This window comes from Oncorhynchus gorbuscha, linkage group LG10 (assembly GCF_021184085.1).
Source record: "Oncorhynchus gorbuscha isolate QuinsamMale2020 ecotype Even-year linkage group LG10, OgorEven_v1.0, whole genome shotgun sequence".
Classification (NCBI taxonomy): domain Eukaryota; kingdom Metazoa; phylum Chordata; class Actinopteri; order Salmoniformes; family Salmonidae; genus Oncorhynchus; species Oncorhynchus gorbuscha.
In genome coordinates, this window is record NC_060182.1 from 70,282,510 (window position 1) to 70,302,736 (window position 20,227).

Here is a 20,227-nt window from a genome sequence, read left to right on the forward strand (position 1 = left end):
TCGACAACATTGACAAGCTTGGCCGGTCTCTCTAGCTGATAAAGGCAAATCTAGAATAGGGTTTCACTGCCATATTTTGTATCTATCACAGATGAGAGTCATAAGACAGGAATGTCTGTTTTCTTTGACAGATCATTTCCCTCAGCTTGTCCTGATCTGCTCCCTCACATTTGGCCTGACTTATCTATACTAAATTTGCATACTCAAACAATATCCCTGTCAAAACAGTCCTGTTACAGTCTCATTCCTCTGTCCTCTAAGCTCTCATCTGTTAATCCTATAGAGACGAACACATGTCGAAATATGTTTTGGTTTATCTTATGATTCTTAGCTTGTTATTGCGGATACAATTGTAAAGAGCCAGTTAGGGAGAGACAAAATCCCCAAGCGACATATCTCTAACATATCTCTGACATATCTCTAACATATCTCTAACATATATCTGACATATCTCTAACATATCTCTAACATATCTCTGACATATCTCTAACATATCTCTGACATATCTCTAACATATCTCTAACATATCTCTGACATATCTCTAACATATCTCTAACATATCTCTAACATATCTCTGACATATCTCTGACATATCTCTAACATATCTCTGACATATCTCCGACATATCTCCGACATATCTCCGACATATCTCTAACATATCTCTGACATATCTCTAACATATCTCTGACATATCTCTGACATATCTCTGACATATCTCTGACATATCTCCGACATATCTCTGACATATCTCTAACATATCTCCGACATATCTCTGACATATCTCTGACATATCTCCGACATATCTCGGACATATCTCTAACATATCTCCGACATATCTCTAACATATCTCTGACATATCTCTGACATATCTCTGACATATCTCTAACATATCTCTGACATATCTCTGACATATCTCTGACATATCTCTGACATATCTCCGACATATCTCTGACATATCTCTGACATATCTCTGACATATCTCCGACATATCTCTAACATATCTCTAACATATCTCTAACATATCTATAACATATCTCCGACATATCTCTGACATATCTCTAACATATCTCTAACATATCTCCGACATATCTCTAACATATCTCTGACATATCTCTGACATATCTCTAACATATCTCTGACATATCTCTGACATATCTCTGACATATCTCCGGCAGACCAGGCAGGCCACCCCGCGCCGACTGCCTCTGGGTCCACCACTCGTCAGATTAATCAGGGTGGCATTTCATCTGCCAGAGCAGAGGACGGCCCAAAATTAAATGCTGAAGATTTCTGTTGAGCGGGAGTTCGTATTCTATTAATTTATTATTGTTTCCCCCTCCCAGAGGGCCATTAGTATGGGTCATAAAAAGAGATGTAATTACGAGGCATGGTGGCCCCCTCCAGCTGCAGCCCCCTCGTATTTCACCCTCAATCAAACTACTGAACAGGCCGACAGAGAGAGAGAGACAGAGAGAGAGAGGCATGGAGAGAGATGGGGATTGAGGGAGAGGGATGAAAGGAAAGAGATGGAGGGAGGGATGGGGAATGAGAGAGTGAGAGAGAGAGAGAGGGATGGAGGGAAAGGAAGAGAGAGAAAGATAGAGAGAGGAAGAGAGAGATGGAGAGGAATAGAGAGAGAGAGAGTAATTCTCGCTGGACAGGGGCTGATCTATCATGGCTAGCTATCAGAAGGACAAGCCAGCCCTGAAGACTTTTGCCCAACAGCAATCTCACCTCAGCCTAGTCTAGTGCTCTCCAGGCTCCAGTTCAATACTAGCCCTAAAAATCACAGAGGTCCAGCTAGCTCATCAAAGCTTTTATTTCAGAAACAGTCTTTTAAAACATCCCCAAATCTACTACTTTTATTTCAGAGACAGATACATTCTTAATTAAATCATCTCAAAAATGTTATTACAAGAAGCTGTGCTGTTAATGATATGTCCTGATCAGCTATACATTGGTCTTAAGGTTGATAAAACTACATTTATTTCATACCAAACAGACTGGAGCAGAAGCAAAGCCGTGTGGTCATTTTGATTCTAATGTGTGTGCAAGCCTGTGTGTGTGTGTGTGTGTGTGTGTGTGTGTGCAAGCCTGTGTGTGTGTGTGTGTGTGTGTGTGTGTGTGTGTGTGTGTGTGTGTGTGTGTGTGTGTGTGTGTGTGTGTGTGTGTGTGTGTGTGTGTGTGTGTGTGTGTGTGTGTGTGTGTGTGTGTGTGTGTGTGTGTGTGTGTGTGTGTGGCCATGTTAGTGGCCATGTGTGTTTGTGCATGTTTGTGCGCAAGTGTGTATTGGCGTGCTTGTGTGTGTGTGTGTGTGTGTGTGTGTGTGTGTGTGTGTGTGTGTGTGTGTGTGTGTGTGTGTGTGTGTGTGTGTGTGTGTGTGTGTGTGTGTGTGTGTGTGTGTGTGTGTGTGTGTGTGTGTGTGTGTGTGTAAGCTGCAGCTGACGGCAATGATTCTTCCTGAATTTACATGACAGCGCCAGGGGGACCCAATCAATAGCTGCTTGGTAATAAATTGCTGTGCTTGACATAAATAATTTACCCTGAGCCTCGGCCACACGTTCAACACACAGCTCAAGTCAGCCTGCTGCAAGCCTTCACTGGATACACAGTGCCCCACACATCACACAAACTACCCTGTCATATATGATGTTACAAATACAATTCAGTACATCTTGAATTTCAGCAGTGGAAATCGGTTTGAAAAGTCACATATAGCTGGATGATAGACAATTAATTAATTAAATTCTGTTTTGCTGGTTAAAACTATGACTAAACGGTTCAGTGCTCTCACTTTTCTGAAGAGCCAGCTATCTCTACTTTGAAGATGATAACCAGACCATTATCCCATTGTAAGTAGCTGGGAATGGGTGATTTGACCAGCGGCCTGTGAACGTTATGAGGTTGTATAACGTTAAATACAGTAATCCCCTTGTCTTAATCTGCACCCCCTGACCCCGTGACCCCGGCTCGGGAGTATTTAGCCGTCCCAAGGGTCCCACAGCCCTCGTTTGGCGTTATATATCTCTGTTTAGCCCAAAGACCAGGAGGAATCTGACTTTAATCATTCACATAATTACACATAATTTATCTCTGCTGCCAACCAGCAACACGTCTTAATGAGGGACGGACAGCTATCTGACAATGTCTAAAGGCACATCATCAGCTCTCTGAAGGACTTCCTCACTGCAAATTACTAATACTATTTATACCCTGCTGCCGTTAATGATGTATATCAAAATATAAAATGTGTTTGATGCTCGGTTTGCTGGTAACTACTCATACAAACGGGTGACATTTTGTAGCATGGCAACAAAACAAAGGAATCCCCCTTCTCTGTTCCTGGTAGAGGTCCCTTTCCTACCCTTAAACACCCCTGCCTGCCTCCCTGCCTCTCTCCCTGCCTGCCTCCCCGCCTGCCTCTCTCCCTGCCTGCCATCGCTGCCTCTCTCCCTGCCTGCCTCCCTGCCTCTCTCCCTGCCTGCCTCCCTGCCTCTCTCCCTGCCTGCATCCCTGCTTCTCTCCCTGCCTGCCTCCCTGCCTCTCTCCCTGCTTCTCTCCCTTCCTGCCTCCCTGCCTCTCTCCCTGCCTCTCTCCCTGTCTCTCTCTCTGCCTGCCTGCCTCCCTGCCTCTCTCCCTGCCTCTCTCCCTGCCTGCCTCCCCGCCTGCCTCTCTCCCAGCCTGCCATCGCTGCCTCTCTCCCTGCCTGCCTCCCTGCCTCTCTCCCTGCCTGCCTCCCTGCCTCTCTCCCTGCCTGCATCCCTGCTTCTCTCCCTGCCTGCCTGCCTCCCTGCCTGCCTCCCTGCCTCTCTCCCTGCCTCTCTCCCTGCCTGCATCCCTGCCTGCCTCCCTGCCTCTCTCCCTGCTTCTCTCCCTGCCTGCCTCCCTGCCTCTCTCCCTGCCTCTCTCCCTATCTCTCTCCCTGCCTGCCTCCCTGCCTCTCTCCCTGCCTCTCTCCCTGCCTCTCTCCCTGCCTGCCTGCCTCCCCCTGCCTGCCTGCCCCTGCCTGCCTCCCTGCCATCCCTGCCTGCCTCTCCCTGCCTGCCATGCCTCCCGCCTGCCTCCCTGCCTCTCTCCCTCCCTGCCTGCCTCCCCAGCCTGCCATCGCGCTGCCTCTCCCTGCCTGCCTCCCTGCCTCTCTCCCTGCCTGCCTCCCTGCCTCTCTCTGCCTGCATCCCTGCTTCTCTCCCTGCCTGCCTGCCTCCCTGCCTGCCTCCCTGCCTCTCTCCCTGCCTGCATCCCTGCCTGCCTCCCTGCCTCTCTCCCTGCCTGCCTCCCTGCCTGCCTCCCTGCCTCTCTCCCTGCCTCTCTCCCTGCCTGCCTCCCTGCCTCTCTCCCTGCCTGCATCCCTGCTTCTCTCCCTGCCTCCCTGCCTGCCTCTCTCCCTGCCTGCCTCCCTGCCTCTCTCCCTGCCTGCATCCCTGCTTCTCTCCCTGCCTGCCTGCCTGCCTCCCTGCCTCCCTGCCTGCCTCTCTCCCTGCCTGCATCCCTGCTTCTCTCCCTGCCTGCCTCTCTCCCTGCCTGCCTCCCTGCCTCTCTCCCTGCCTGCCTCCCTGCCTCTCTCCCTGCCTGCCTCCCTGCTTCTCTCCCTGCCTCCCTGACTCTTTCCTTCCTCTCTCCCTGTCTCCCTTCCCTCCCTGCCTCTCTCCCTGTCTCCCTTCCCTCCCTGCCTCTCTACTTCTTCTCTCCTTCCTCTCTCCCTGTCTCCTTCCCTGCCTGGACTTATCTGATACACCCCCCATCTCAATCTCCCAGCCCCCTCAGCATGGTGCTCCCTGCCTGTCTGCCTGGGTTCAGGCCTCAGCATCCACCTGATTGCTCAATCTATCTTTATCTGGTGTGTTGAAGCCTACGTCAGAGGGTAAATTGAATATACTAAGAGCTGTCTGTTGGTGTCTATATTTAATAAAGTACACTGATGAGGTGCTGATGTATTGCCCGGCAGTATTCACACTCTATTACAAGAAGATTACGCAGCTTGAGTAGGATCAGCCTGGCAACACAGTAAGTAGATTTCACAATTTAATGGCAAAGCAACACAAAAAAACCCAGAGGGGGCTGTGGGGGAGGAGGGGTGTGGGGGAGGAGGGGTGTGGGGGAGGAGGGGGGAGTGTGTAGGGAGCTCACATATACCAGAGGCGTGATATCTCCTAAACATCACTGCCTTGTTCCCTGCTAACAACTAAACATAAGCTACATGACCAATGGAGTCTGTATACTGAGCTAACAGGCTGGAATTGAATCAAGTAGATTTGATTGATAATCCCCAAAGACCATTAATAAATAAGAACAAGAACCAGGCCAATTCATTAGGCTGTTTGGGTGTAACTGCAAAGCAAAAATCTACAACTACATTTGATAAAAGACAATTGACATTCTGGGTTTTGTCTTAAACTGAACCATTTTGAAAAATATCGTTATTACATGAAATGTCTTACAAAATGTAAAATACTAGGATATGGAGTGTGTTCTATATTCCTATTGAAACATGCAAAAAGACAATGAACCCAACCAGGTTTAGGTCTGTGGACTAGACACAAACCGCAAGAGGAGACCAGCCAGCACTCAGTGAACCCACAGAATCACGCCACAGAATTCCCATCAGAAAACACTCCAACCCTGGAAACAGCAGGTGACAAACGTCTGCCTCTAACAATGAAACCCTCCTGCACAAGTGGCATGCATGGCAGGTTCCACATGGCTCACACTGTTCCTGGATTAGGGGCTGGGGGTAGTTTTGGAGGGGTTGGGGGGGGGGGGATATGTTAAGGAGACACAGAGGTCATAGCCATGTGGAGCCCAGGCAGCCCAATTCTGATTGTTTTGTCACTGATCAGAACAGCTCTGAAAAAAATCTGAGGTGAAAAGATCTGATGTGATTGGTCCACAAAAAAACAATTAGTGGAAAAAAAAGAGAATTGGGCTGCCTAAGTTCCTCCTAAACCACTTGGACACAGAGAAATGCAGCTTGGGGGAGGGGGGACCTTAGGAGCAAGTCATCACTCATTGTCCCCAAACACTGGCCTTAATGACCGTGATCCAGCCACAGTCCCTGTCAGCCCACCGTCATATTTGCCTCCTACCTCCCTCTGCTGCTGCTGGCTCTATCTGGAGCAGAGACGCTGGCATCCACAGCCTCATAATGATCACTAATTCATCAGTAACAGATTTAAAGTAAAGGCTGTCATTAGAGGACCGGGTCCTCAGAGCTGATAACAGCAAACTGGGCCAGGCATCTGCAACACCAACTTGCTTCCTGATAGGTCAACTCAGTCTACTGACAGTACACTGACTACAGTGTGAGGACTTATTGACTAACAATTATTAAGTCTAACTATGCATTGTGTTAGTCAAATCCTGTGGTTGAGATCCTCAGTGTGACTACAGTATAACTGTACAATTCTACTGTAGTATGTTAATTGAAGTGTATTTCTAGACCATACATGAGAGGGATAACACACCAAATTGATATGGGATCTTGTGAGAGATTGATATGGCTCACGGAAGCTAATAGTACCACTTTGCTGTTCCTCAATCACCCTCCAATTAGACGAGGTTAGCTCTACTCCACGGCCAATTACAGCACTTTTAAAACACTTTTTCAAATGTTAGCCGAGAAAAGGGGCAATGAAAAATCAATTGGGAGAACTTAAGTGCCAATCTTCTTGACTTGTAAATGGTTACCTTTGGACTTTGGTCATTGCCCATCTGTCAATGTCCTAATCAATGTGGCCCACTTCATAATGAACTGTTAATCTTTTTAATTCCATTGCCAAAGGCCAGAAAATCTATCAAAATGCAATCAGCAGTTTTCTCCCTCTCTTTTCCTCCCAGAGAGAGTGGATGGGGAGAAAAACATGGTTCTCTGTGCCCTGTGTCTGTGCTAGACTGCCCTGTGTCTGTGCTAGACTGCCCTGGGGTGCCATTGGTGCATAGAGTATTAGTGCATGGAGTCTGGGTCAGCCAGTGAACCATCTCTGATCAGGTTCAGCCATGTACAACTCAATTATGCAGCCATTTCATGGCTGGTGTAGAGGGAATGGCCTAATACAGAGCTCACCAAGGGGAGAACAGGGGAGCTTTGGAGTTACAGTTTCAGTCTCCCTTTTCATTCTAATTTGACGACTTTATGGCACATTTTGGGGTAGTCAAACAACCATAAAGGTTGTAAATTACATCATAGTACTGACACTGTGTTTTATTCATGATTTAAAAACAAAATGGATTTAGACTCTTTAATTGAAATGTATAAACTCCTGAATGCAATACGTTGATGTTGTTGTTGACTCCAGTAGTCAGGTAAATATAAACAATCGGTAAGAGATAAAAGTGGGTGTGTGTGCATGCGTGTGTGTGCATGCGTGTGTGTGCATGCGTGTGTACACAGGCAGATCAGAATAATCTACTTAGGTTTAATCATCTCGCTGCAGCTTGTGCAGTACTCCAGCAGTACTATGCAAAGCCAAGCATTTCCACACATTTAGAAATGTCAGACAGTCTGTCTTCCAGTTGAGTTTTGGGTTAAACAATCATTATGGAGTCATTCAGAATGATGGGCTTGTTGTCAGACAAGGCATGGCAAATCCAATTAAGATTAGTCAACTATCCACTGTACAATGCAGGTCAGAGAGTTAGAGAAGCCTACGCCCATGTTCGCCTTTAGATGGTAGTCATCTTCCCAGTATACGTAACCTTACAGTTGTAATTCTATAGCACTCTTACACCTGTTGTTTTAATTAACGCAGCACTTAAAAGCTTTGACATACAAAGCACTGTAGTTAGCGCGCCATATTTACTGTCCTGTATGTCAACACAGGGAGGCAAGGGCTCTGACAACCTTACAGTTGACAATAGAGTGTAGCCAACCTTACAATTGACAATAGAGTGTAGCCTACCTTACATTTGACAATAGAGTGTAGCCTACCTTACAGTTGACAATAGAGTGTAGCCTGCCTTACATTTGACAATAGAGTGTAGTCTACCTTACAGTTGACGATAGTGTAGCCTACCTTACAGTTGACAATAGAGTGTAGCCTACCTTACAGTTGACGATATAGTGTAGCCTACCTTACAGTTGACAATAGAGTGTAGCCTACCTTACAGTTGACAATAGAGTGTAGCCAACCTTACAGTTGACAATAGAGTGTAGCCTACCTTACAGTTGGCAATAAGAGTGTAGCCTACCTTACAGTTGACAATAGAGTGTAGCCTATCTTACAGTTGACAATAGAGTGTAGCCTACCTTACAGTTGACAATAGAGTGTAGCCTACCTTACATTTGACAATAGAGTGTAGTCTACCTTACAGTTGACAATAGAGTGTAGCCAACCTTACAGTTGACAATAGAGTGTAGCCAACCTTACAGTTGACAATAGAGTGTAGCCTACCTTACAGTTGACAATAGAGTGTAGCCTACCTTACAGTTGACACCTCCGCGACAGTTTCAGACCTCTCTCCATGTCTCCAATAAGAGTGTAGCCAACCTTACAGTTGACAATAGAGTGTAGCCTACCTTACAGTTGGCAATAAGAGTGTAGCCTACCTTACAGTTGACAATAGAGTGTAGCCTACCTTACAGTTGACAATATTTATTCCTTTGTGTAGCCTACCTTACAGTTGACAATAAGAGTTTTTTGTAGCCTACCTTACAGTTGACAATACAGTGTACCCTACCTTACATTTGACAATAGAGTGTAGCCTACCTTACAGTTGACAATAAGAGTGTAGCCTACCTTACAGTTGACAATACAGTGTACCCTACCTTACATTTGACAATAGAGTGTAGCCTACCTTACAGTTGACAATACAGTGTACCCTACCTTACATTTGACAATAGAGTGTAGCCTACCGGTAATCAAACGGATTCAACTCATCCTCATGTGCTTTTATAGTTATTCAATAATTTGAACAGAATTCTATAATATTATCTGTAATAATACAGATTGTGTATGCATGGGGTAATAATACTACAACCCTGCAGATTGCCAGAGGTGAACAGTGGTGTTTTCTCTGTATATTCTAGCCAGAGTTAGTGTACCTGGCTGGCTTGTTTGGGCCAGGTAGATGGAAGGGACTGTGTTATTGGGTCAGTGTGATCCAGTCCTGGGTAAGCTCCTTGGCTAAACTCTCCCCCTGCTGACAATGCACTGCTGACAATGGGCTGTAGCGAACAGTTTGGATGAGAAAGGGCTAATCTCCTTAATAGATCTGTAGCTGACTGCTACACCTCTTCTCTTCTGATAAATACTGGAACACCTGTCTGTCCAGGTACAGAACAGTTGTCACTCCTACATGTCCTGCACGCAAGGTGAGAACCAGGAGAGGCCCAGCTTAAACTACAGCAGGGCCTCTGCTGCTGCTGTCAGCTCAGACACACGTCTGTTATGCTCTGTTATACTGAGGCAACATAACAGTGGCTGCATAACAGAGGCTACACTGAGGGACACAGTCATTTAGTGTGTCACCTCTCAATATCTAGCATGCTATAATGTTCTAGAGTTATGAGGGTCAACCTCAAGATCAGACAGAATCTGCTCTGGTTGCAAAAAGAGTCACTAAGCAATGTGTTGACTGTCAGAATCAGGAGAAAACTCTAGAAGGGAGCAGAATCTCTGCTGACATAGAATGTGGCATCCTTAATACAACAGCATCTCATAACCTAACACCTTGTCTATCACACTTCCTATGGAGTAGAGAAACATGATTATGCTTATCAATAATTAAATTGAAGTGTGTGTGTGTGTGTGTGTGTGTGTGTGTGTGTGTGTGTGTGTGTGTGTGTGTGTGTGTGTGTGTGTGTGTGTGTGTGTGTGTGTGTGTGTGTGTGTGTGTGTGTGTGTGTGTGTGTGTGTGTGTGTGTACCCACTGGGAGCAAAGGGAGGGACGTGGATTATAGATAGAGGATCATGAGGGTACTACTCTAAATGGAACTGACCAGGACTAATCACAGTATGTTATATGTGATCATGAGGTAATGGTGTTATGCACTGAATGTACACCTGCTCTTTCCATGACTCAGTCTGACCAGGTGATCCCAGGTCAAAGCTATGATCCCTTATTGATGTCACCTGTTAAATCCTCTTCAATCAGTGTAGATGAAAGGGAGGAGTCAACTGAGACATGGATTGTGTATGTGTGCAATTCAGGGTGAATGGACAAGACAAAAGATTGAAGTGCCTTTGAACGGGGTATGGTAGTGTCAAGAACTGCAATGCTGCTGGGTTTTTCACGCTCAACAGTTTCCCGTGTGTATCAAGAATGGTCGACCACCCAAAGGACACCCAGCCAACTTGACACAACTGTAGGAAGCATTGGAGTCAACATGGGCCAGCATCCCTGTGGAATGCTTTCGACAGCTTGTAGAGTCCATGCCCCGACGAAATGACGTTGTTCTGAATGCAAAAGGGGAAAAACTCAATAATAGGGAGGTGCCCTTAATGTTTTGTACACACAGTGTATATCGTTCTATGGTATTCAGTTAGTGCAGGGGCTGTAGATGGGTGGGCATACCTGGGATATGCTTGGCCCAGCCAATGATGACCACCAGCTCCCGGTCAGCCAGGTCACACAGCGTGGTCAGGGCCTTGATGTCACTCTCAGGCATGGTGGGGTCAGGCATGGCGTAGATCTTCTCTGGCTCGGCCACCAGAAGGTGGGACACTATCTTTGTGACTGAGGAGGAAGCAGAGGTGGTCAAAACAATAGTCAAAGGTCACATTACTGTGATGCACAAACAGGTACTGTACTCTTAGATACACACAGTACCTACATGGAAGAACACACAAGTACAATTATGACGTATTCTACATTCAACATTATGTGAGATGGTGTTACTGGGACTGCTATCTTTAAGAACCCAGTCACTGTTTAATATCGGTCATCCGCTCTGAGACCTGTCATAACTCAGCTGTGTCCAGAACAATGCATGTCTGGCCTATATTCTCTAGTACTTCTCCTCCATGGAAATACACCTATACAGACAACAGAGAGTCTGGTCTGAATAAAATGAATGCTTTAACTGAATGTGGACTGGGAGAAGGCTTTGGGGAGGGATTGGGCAGTGGGGAGGGGTTGGGCAGTGGGGAGGGGTTGGGCAGTGGGGAGGGGTTGGGCAGTGGGGAGGGGTTGGGCTGTGGGGAGGGGTTGGGCTGTGGGAAGGATTGGGCTGTGGGGAGGGGTTGGGTTGGGCTGTGGGGAGGGGTTGGGCAGTGGGGAGGGGTTGGGCAGTGGGGAGGGGTTGGGCTGTGGGGAGGGGTTGGGCTGTGGGAAGGATTGGGCTGTGGGGAGGGGTTGGGTTGGGCTGTGGGGAGGGGTTGGGCAGTGGGGAGGGGTTGGGCTGTGGGGAGGGGTTGGGTTGTGGGGAGAGGTTGGGCAGTGAGTTGACAAGGCTGTACTCACGGGGTTTTTTGGCAGGAGGGGGGAGGGTGAGGCCCAGGTATGCTGTGCTCTCTGCATCCATCCTCCTCTTGTACTTCTGTCTTCCCCCTCGCACACGGTCCAGACGCACACCTGACACATGACAAGAAGCAAGGAGACCTTTGAGTAGGAAATACAATTTCACCAATCTGACAAATAAAATTAATCAATCAATTCTACAACATAGAATGTTTATAATGAAAACACAACAATTATGAAACCATTTAACACAGGGTAAAGTAGTCCCACAATTAGTAAATTGTTATTGGTAGAGAGTAACACTATAATAACAAACAAACATTCAAGTCTAATTCCCCGTCACACACTCAGATACCCTCTTCTCAGATTGTTTTACATGATCAGTATCAAAAGTATTCCTCTTGTTATATGAGGAAGCATGAAAACTACAAACTTGACCGAGCTAAGGTGTGAGTGTCTGTCCAGAGGAATCGCTCTGTTCTGTCGTCTGCATGGTCAGAGTACAGTACAGGGAGTGTCAGAGAGACTGCCGGCTGGCGCTGCGTTCCCATATGTGGTCCATGCCTGGCTGGTCTACTGTGACACTGCCGAGCCTGAAGGAGCTCTAAACATATGAATATTTAACGCAGGGTCAATGATCTCACAGACTGGCCCTCTAATTATTTGGCTTTTTGTGTGAGGCAGACGGAATACTAATGAGCAACCAGGCTGATACCTGTGAGCTCAGCTGTCAACGGGCCTCTGCATCTAGCCATGTAGCTACTGTAGGAGGAGTGAATCAAAGATGTGGAGTCGAGTCACATGACTTGCTGTGGTGACTTGAGACAACACTTGATATAAAATAAAATAAATTGAGACTTGATTTGGACTTGGTGCCTCAAGACTCGGGACTTGACTTTGACTTGAGATGTGTGACTTAAATATCCGGCCAGGTTTTGTAACGCTTTGTAACTCATTTTGTGGCACAGTGTCTTCATTGACACAAAATGATCCAGAGGCAGTATTGCATTTGCAAACAAACGCACACTCAGCCTTCTGATTGGACCAGCAAACTGTCAGTCATCCCAGGTTGGATGAGCTAGTCAAGTGAGAAGACTTTGGGGGATTACGGGTGTACAAGTGAGTCTGAATGAGATATAAAATGTTATACATGTTCTCATTGGCTACATATAGACGACCGTTTGCATGTTATTATTTTTTAAATTAAAAATATATATATTTATTTCACCTTTATTTAACCATGTAGGCTAGTTGAGAACAAGTTCTCATTTACAACTGTGATCTGGCCAAGATAAAGCAAAGCAGCGTGACACAAACAACAACACAGAGTTACACATGGAATAAACACGCGTACAGTCAATAACACAATAGAAAAAAGTCTATATACAGTGTGTCCATATGGCGTGAGGAGGTAAGGCAATAAATAGGCCGTAGTAGCGAAGTAATTACAATTTAGCAGATTAACACTGGAGTGATAGATGAGCAGATGATGATGTGCAAGTAGAGATACTGGTGTGCAAAAGAGCAGAAAAGTAAATAAAAACAATATGGGGATGAGGTAGGTAGATTGGGTGGGCTATATTTCTACCTTTGCTTATTCGATCTGGTCACTAACATAGGCCTATGGCAGAGCACCACATTTTTGTTTAGAAAACATCTAATCTGTGTTTAAGAACCCAAAAGTTTTAGTCTTGACTGTTGACCAATGACCAGTCATCAGCATTGGCACGCAGTGGCGGGTGCACATATCCAGATTAGTGACCTGAAAGCTCTTCTTTAATGTTCTCCGGTTTTGCCTGGCAAAAACACAGGACCCATGTTATTATGATCTTTTTCAAAACAATAGGCTACCTTGGGATTTCATTGATCATTTCCATAGTTCAGATAGGCCTAGATTGGGTGGGTATAATTACGTACCTCAGCGGTACTGCACATGTCTAAAGATGTAACATCACACGACCTTCACCATTTATGGGATGAAATTGCATGTGCGTCCAGGGGGAGGGGTCGAAAGCTTTGAACCACGCCTTTTTGGGGGTTGCAGCACAAAATGTTTGAAAATCACAGCGCAAATGTGAAATTGCTGGGAGAGAGGATTGCCATAAATTAATTTGCAGCTCCAAAAATGGTTTGGTGTTCTAGAATCTGAACCGTCTACTTTGCAAGCTCACCAGCAACGAGGCATCAAGCAACAATTTGTGACTGGACTCGACTTAACTTGCTCATAGAATGCACGATTTTCCATCCATTCTACTGTATTTGCTGCTCGACTTGAGACTTGGACCTTGTGACTTGAGACTTGCTTATGACTTGGTCCCACCTCTGGAGTGAATCCACAACCCCATACATACACTGTCTGGCTGTGTACAGGAACAGTGTTATAGACACACTGTGTTATTACACAGACAGATAGATAGAGGGTAGCTTTCTAATAAAACCTCCTTATTTCACCCCTCTTTCACGGGACAGGAGTGAGGCCTTATCACTCTCTGCCACTCATAGGGGACCAGGTCCTGCACTGATACTGTAAATGTCACCAACCTCATCATAACATCAGTTATTATCTCATTATTTGATAAGAATGTTTCCATTTGCATTGTCCTTTCTATTCTATTACTTTTCCACATAGTTAAAATATTTCATCTGTAGTGTTCCATTTATTTGATACAGCATGGCGTATGATGATTTTACTTAATAGTGTGCCAAACATTTATGTATATTGTGCAATACCCTATGCGGCCCCACAGGAACACTGTCCTTCACACAGCTGAATGTGCCTGATGTATCTTAACCCTGTATAGCAAATACCTATCCATGTATTCATTATGTATAACCTAAACCCTCTAAACAAATGGATGCTAAACTAGATTTGAGAGCACCTCCGATCAGAGGTATTATCCAGTATGTATGGCCTAGCTGGTGGAGGAGAAGGAGGAGGAGAGGGAGGGGGAGGGGTTCATTTGTCAGCGCACCAAGTCCCTTCTGCTAAAATCACTTGCAGGGAGAGCACTTGCTTGATGATTTCATCACTTTATAACTGTAAAGATGGTGTCAGAGCTGGGCATTGTGTGGCCACTGCAAATGAGGCTAATACAATTTCCCCTCAGTCTGTACTCTCGTGGAGGATGGGTTTGGATGTCCCTATGTTCGCTGATTAGAGGTCGATACAGGGAACAGACAGTGGGGGTGTTTGGGGAGAAAAAAAGGAGATGACGTAATATATAAAGAATAGCCTTCATTCCATAGAAAGGGCTGAAACAATGGATTATGAAAACAGTAATTTTCAATTTCACCCCATCCACTGACAGAGCTGTACCCCCTTCTCCCCAAGCTAGACTGTACGCATGGGTGGCTACAGCAAACAGTATTATCTTGTCGGAGTAGAATAAGGAGATTTTATTCTACTTATATAAATTATTTGATTCCCTAGAAACACAAATCTGATTAGGATTGTCTTTCAATTTCCTGACTGACAACCCACTAACCTAATTACCCACAATTCCCAGCAGAGACCCATCATTCGCAGCAAATCACTATTTCCTCATTTCACAATTTACATCCTTCACATGTAGCATGTAAAGAAAGTGTCAAGAAATATTTGACCAGTAAATCTATTCAGGGACGAGGCCTTGAGTATGAACTCATGACAAAACGGACTCCGATATCACCAAGTCAGTGCTTGCTAGGTTTAAGTGCTTAGGAGCGTTCCGATTCAGTTTCTGCTGGTGGTACTATAGGAGTGGAAAATTCCTAACGCTGATAACTGTGATGTCACCACATTCTACGGTTTCTCTGGGCCCTCTTGAGGAGCTCAGATACAGCCAGGTGGTATGGATGAACCCCATGAGCTGTCCCGTGGTGTTGGGCTGGGCTGGCTGGGCTGGGCTGGCTGGGCTGGCTGGGGTGGCTGGGCTGGCTGGTCTGGCTGGGTTGGCTGGGCTGGGCTGGCTGGGCTGGGCTGGCTGGGCTGGGCTGGCTGGGCTGGCTGGGCTGGCTGGGCTGGCTAGGCTGGCTGGGCTGGGCTGGGCTGGCTGGGCTGGGCTTGCTGGGCTGGCTGGGCTGGCTGGGCTGGGCTTGCTGGGCTGGGCTGGGATGGGCTGGCTGGGCTGTGATGGCTGGGCTGGCTGGGCTGAGCTGGGCTGGGCTGGGCTGGGCTGGGATGGGCTGGCTGGGCTGGGATGGGCTGGCTGGGCTGGGATGACTGGGCTGGCTGGGCTGTTAGTCATGTGGCTGTGTATGTCAGCCAGCATAAAGCCACGGTGACGAGGAGTCCGAGGTACATGGGTGCCTCTTTTAATTAGAACAGTCCCGGCCATAATTAACAGATGCTGACAGGAATTAAAGCTTGGCACTAACCTGTCTCATTTTACAGTCAAACAGGGCCATACAGGGAGGAAGGGAGGACGGGTGGAGACAGTGAGACAAAGAGCAAGGGCGTGTGTGAGAGAGAAAGAGAAAGAAGTAGAGCAGTTCATTCCATGTGTCTGACTCCTCCTGGAGAAACTCCCATATTCCATTGCCAAGCCCACTTTGGTGAGCCATGGACCAAGCTTTGGATTGTTTGTTTGTGGCCAGTGTGTCTGTATTGTATGAGTATGTGTGAATGTGTCTGTGTGAATGTGTCTGTGTGATTGTGTCTGTGTGACTGTGAATGTGTGTGTGTGAATGTGTGTCAGTGAATGGGAATGTGTCTGTGTGAATATGTCTGTGTGTCTGTGTGAATGTGTCTGTGTGACTGGGAATGTGTGTGTGTGTGTGTGTGTGTGTGTGTGTGTGTGTGTGTGTGTGTGTGTGTGTGTGTGTGTGTGTGTGTGTGTGTGTGTGTGTGTGTGTGTGTGTGTGTGTGTGTGTGTGTGTGTGTGTGTGAATGTGTCTGTGTGACTGGGAATGTGTCTGTGTGACTGTGTGAATGTGTGTGTGTGTGTGTGTGTGTGTGTGTGTGTGTGTGTGTGTGTGTGTGTGTGTGTGTGTGTGTGTGTGTGTGTGTGTGTGTGTGTGTGTGTGTGTGTGTGTGTGTGTGTGTGTGTGTGTGTGTGTGTGTGTGTGTGTGTGTGTGTGTGAATGTGAATGTGTGTGTAAAAAGGGGTGAGTCCTGCCTCATCACCAGACACCACTGTGTTTTACGGCCGGCACCATCACCCGGTGGGTGGGTAAAGGGAGGGCGGTAGTGTGCGGTGAGCTCGGATGTCAGCTCTTCAAAGCAGGATGCAGGGTAGAGGGCTTCTGGCCAAGGCGGTTGGCATTTGCACACGGATTAGCGGCGGGCTAGGGGCGGGGGCTGGGGCCAGCTGACCCAAGGCTCCTCTTTCTCTCCAAAAACAATAATAATCCCCCTCAGAGCACACTCCTACAAAAGGGCCTGTCTTCACTCACTTTGTGTGGCCGGCCGAGGCAGGGGCCCTTATTTTGAGCCCCTCACCTGTTCTGGGTGTCTCTCCCTGGGGAAAGTGTCAGGATGTCTGGGATGGTTGGCAGTGCCAAGGGGGGCTTAAGCGGACCCTATTTTAGCTGGGAAAATCAGGCGTCCACATGGCAAGGCATGGTGAACTGAACTCTGCCTTTCAAGGCAGCCGCCCCGCTAAACTACCGTCAGCACTATTTTAAAGGGCCCCTGTTGCCAGCTTTGCATGCTTGTAACGTGTTGCAGCATTTTTTACCGCGAGTGGTGATGAGCGAGGGCAGCGGAAAAATGGTCACACATTGTCCCCCCATCCCTATCTGCTGATTGGCCCCATAGTCTGCTCACCCCGAGGCCTACGTACGCTCTCACCACATGCTCCATACACCTGCCCGTAGCGTGGTGGAGCCACCATACCACCTTGCAGTAACATCATGCTGGCTTCACTCCCCACTCAAGATGCAGGCTCCATTTGAAGGCCAAATTACACGACGTGGAAAAACATTGGTCTGTTTGAAATCTCATGTTCATTCTTTGACTTGGGTTCTAATGGAACCAAACAATTGATTCCCCATCTCCACACAGTGGCTGTCAGTGTCTTACTAATGTGTTTGGCTTGAATCCACGTGTGGCTCGATATGTCCGGTATTGTGATGTTTATATGTGCGTGTAGTGTGGCGTGTGTGTACAGAATGTTGGTGTGAGGACAACAGGAGTGCTATAACGGGATGTGGTTGTTCTACCGTGTGTCTGTCGTATAATAAGAGTGATATACAGGGAGGTTCACCGAGTATCAACCAACTCCCCCCTCCTTTAAAACACATGTTCACGTCTGTTGTAATGCTCTCACCTGTCAGCCCACGGAACATAACAGGATCGTAGCCTATTACAGAGAGGTGACAGATTGCATACTGTAGTGTGTGTGGTAGGGCAGAGGACATCTGCCACTGACTGATGTCAATGTAATCTCTCAATAGTATCTGTTCCTCTCTCTCTCTCTCTCTCTCTCTCTCTCTCTCTCTCTCTCTCTCTCTCTCTCTCTCTCTCTCTCTCTCAGCTCTGATCCTCCTCCATTGATCAGAGGAGAAACCTGTAGCCTCTGACATTTGATTCTTCTATTGATCACTTCTTCTTTTATACAGTCGGGGGAAAGTAGAGCGATTCAACTCAAGTCTCTGGTAGATCCCCTTTAAAGCGGACTGCTGATCTGTGGAGATCACTTCCCTTACACTTCCCTTAAGACGTCTACAGAGATAAACTGGAGCCTTTTCCAATGGACCAAATACATGCACAAATTCTTTACCATGTACTCGCTTAATCAGTAGGGGAGGTAAAAACCTTGAAATGCCTTGCGTTTCAAAGATATCAAGTAATAATTTTAACATGGGCACTTGAGGCCCAATACATCACTGGGGCCAAGCTTCCTGCCATCCAGGACCTACAGTATATACTAGGCAGTGCCAGAGGAAGGCCCCAAAAAATGTCAAAGCCTCCAGTCACCCAAGTTAGAGACTTCTCTCTGTTACCGCACGGCAAGCGGTACCAGGGCGCCAAGTCTATGTCCAAAAGGCTCCTTAAAACAGCTTCTACACCCAAACCATAAGACTGCTGAACAACTAATCAAATGGCCACCCGGACTATTTACATTGACCCCCCCCCCCTTGTTTTTACACTGCTATTCGCTGTTTATTGTCTATGCATAGTCACTTTACCTCTACCTACATGTACAAATGACCTCGACTAACCTGTACCCCTGCACTTTGACTCGGTACCGGTACCCCGTTCATATAGCCTGGTTATTGTTATGTCATTTTATTGTGTTACTTTTCATTTTATTTTTTACTTTAGTTTATTTAGTAAATATTTCCTTAACTCTATTTCTTGAACTGCGTTGCTGGTTAGGGGCTTGTAAGTAAGCATTTCACAGTAAAACACTTGTATTCAGCGCATGTTACAAAGGAAATTTGATTTGATTTTAGGGAAAATTCCATTGCATTTCCAAGATCTCCCTGAATGTCTAGAAATTCAGTCGTATCATAGAGAGGTTAGGTGTGCTGTGGTCCATTCAAACGTACTGTAGTTTCGTAGAGCGCCTGACGGTAGGAAACTGCATTGCACCTTTGCTGGAGCTGAGCAGTAAAGTTATAATTAGGTGTTTTTTCCATTGACTGGATGACCTTTCTGCAGCTTCAGTCACATGAGCGCAGACCATCTCCAGCCTCTGAACATGGCGTTGAGCCGATGTCTTCGTGGAGCTTGGACTCGAGTCTTCTCCTGTCCCCATAACCAGACTCATCGGTGTCACACACGCTTAGATGCATTTCACATCTTTCTGTTCATTTGGGAAATGTATTTACTTGTTTTGATTGTGTTAAAAAAAAACACTGCTGGAGGTGGGAGAGAGGAGGGTGATTGGGGGACTGGGTTCCCGCAGGACTTCATATAGCCAGACGTAATCTCTACCTCTATTCTAAAAGGTGGCGATACCCACTCCGTAAAAACGAGGGTCGTTTTCAATCTGTGGATATGCTGAATATACAGTATGCATTAGAATGCTGGGACAAGTCTCTCTCTGCATAATTGAGCTATACACTCTCTTTATACAATCTCTTACTTCCGCCTGAAACTGGCCCTGCATTTATGGCCATCACTACCTATTTTGTGGTCTCTTATTCCTCCAGATCATATATTGGCAAACATTTTCCATCAGATTGTAATGTGACTCTGGCCCAGTCTCTTTATCTCACTGCATGCAGTGAGGAGATTCTGTTACGGAGCAGAGATCTATATAGGCTACTCTGTAGATGGAGACTTGAAATCGCTACATCACTACATCCTAACGGGATAGGATCTACAATATACGTTCCAGTCTCTGGCAAATTAAGGGAGACAGGGTGGGGTAAAAGCTGGCTACACTGCATGTCATGTTGATGGGTAGGGATGAACAAAACAACAAGAACAATTAGTTACGTTTAGTTAACATATTTTAAGGTATGATAATTAGGCTATGGAGTATTCCGAGAGAGTATAAAATAACTCATCTTGTTGTGTTTTTCTGCCCACATAATAGAGAACACCTCCTCCTGAGTCTTGTCTTCATGTCTATTCTGTAGTACAGTGAAAGTGGATGGATAATCACGCTTCGTCAAACATAAGCACCCCTTGAACTATTCTCAGCAGCGCTCCCTCAAAAGCAAGACACAAAAAGTACAGTATGCTTCCTTAAAGAGCTCTTCCCAGCGGCCAGCTAAATAAATATGACACCTCCTCTCCATTCCCCAGCCACACTGCTCTCATTATTCATGTGTTTTGGCTGTTTGGCGAGACCAACAAGTGAGGAGGGGAGGGGAATAAAGGAGCAGTAATGCATGGGGTTGGGGCGAGGTAGGTAGGGGCCTAGTGGGCTGTGGCCATGGGCCGGGGCCTCCCCGGAAG

At 46.5% G+C, this 20,227-nt stretch overlaps 1 protein-coding gene across 5 annotated transcripts in view; it reads right to left on the reverse strand.

The window, feature by feature from the left end:
• The window catches only part of esrrb (estrogen-related receptor beta), a 72,282-nt gene that overhangs the window by 15,622 nt on the left and 36,433 nt on the right, over positions 1-20,227 (reverse strand). For all 5 annotated transcript variants that reach the window (XM_046366838.1, XM_046366836.1, XM_046366835.1 and 2 more), the window contains 2 exons: positions 11,398-11,508; positions 10,510-10,671 (listed from right to left, as the gene is read on the reverse strand). In XM_046366838.1, coding sequence (XP_046222794.1) covers positions 10,510-10,671; positions 11,398-11,508 — 273 coding nt within the window. The remainder of the gene's footprint in view (positions 1-10,509; positions 10,672-11,397; positions 11,509-20,227) is intronic.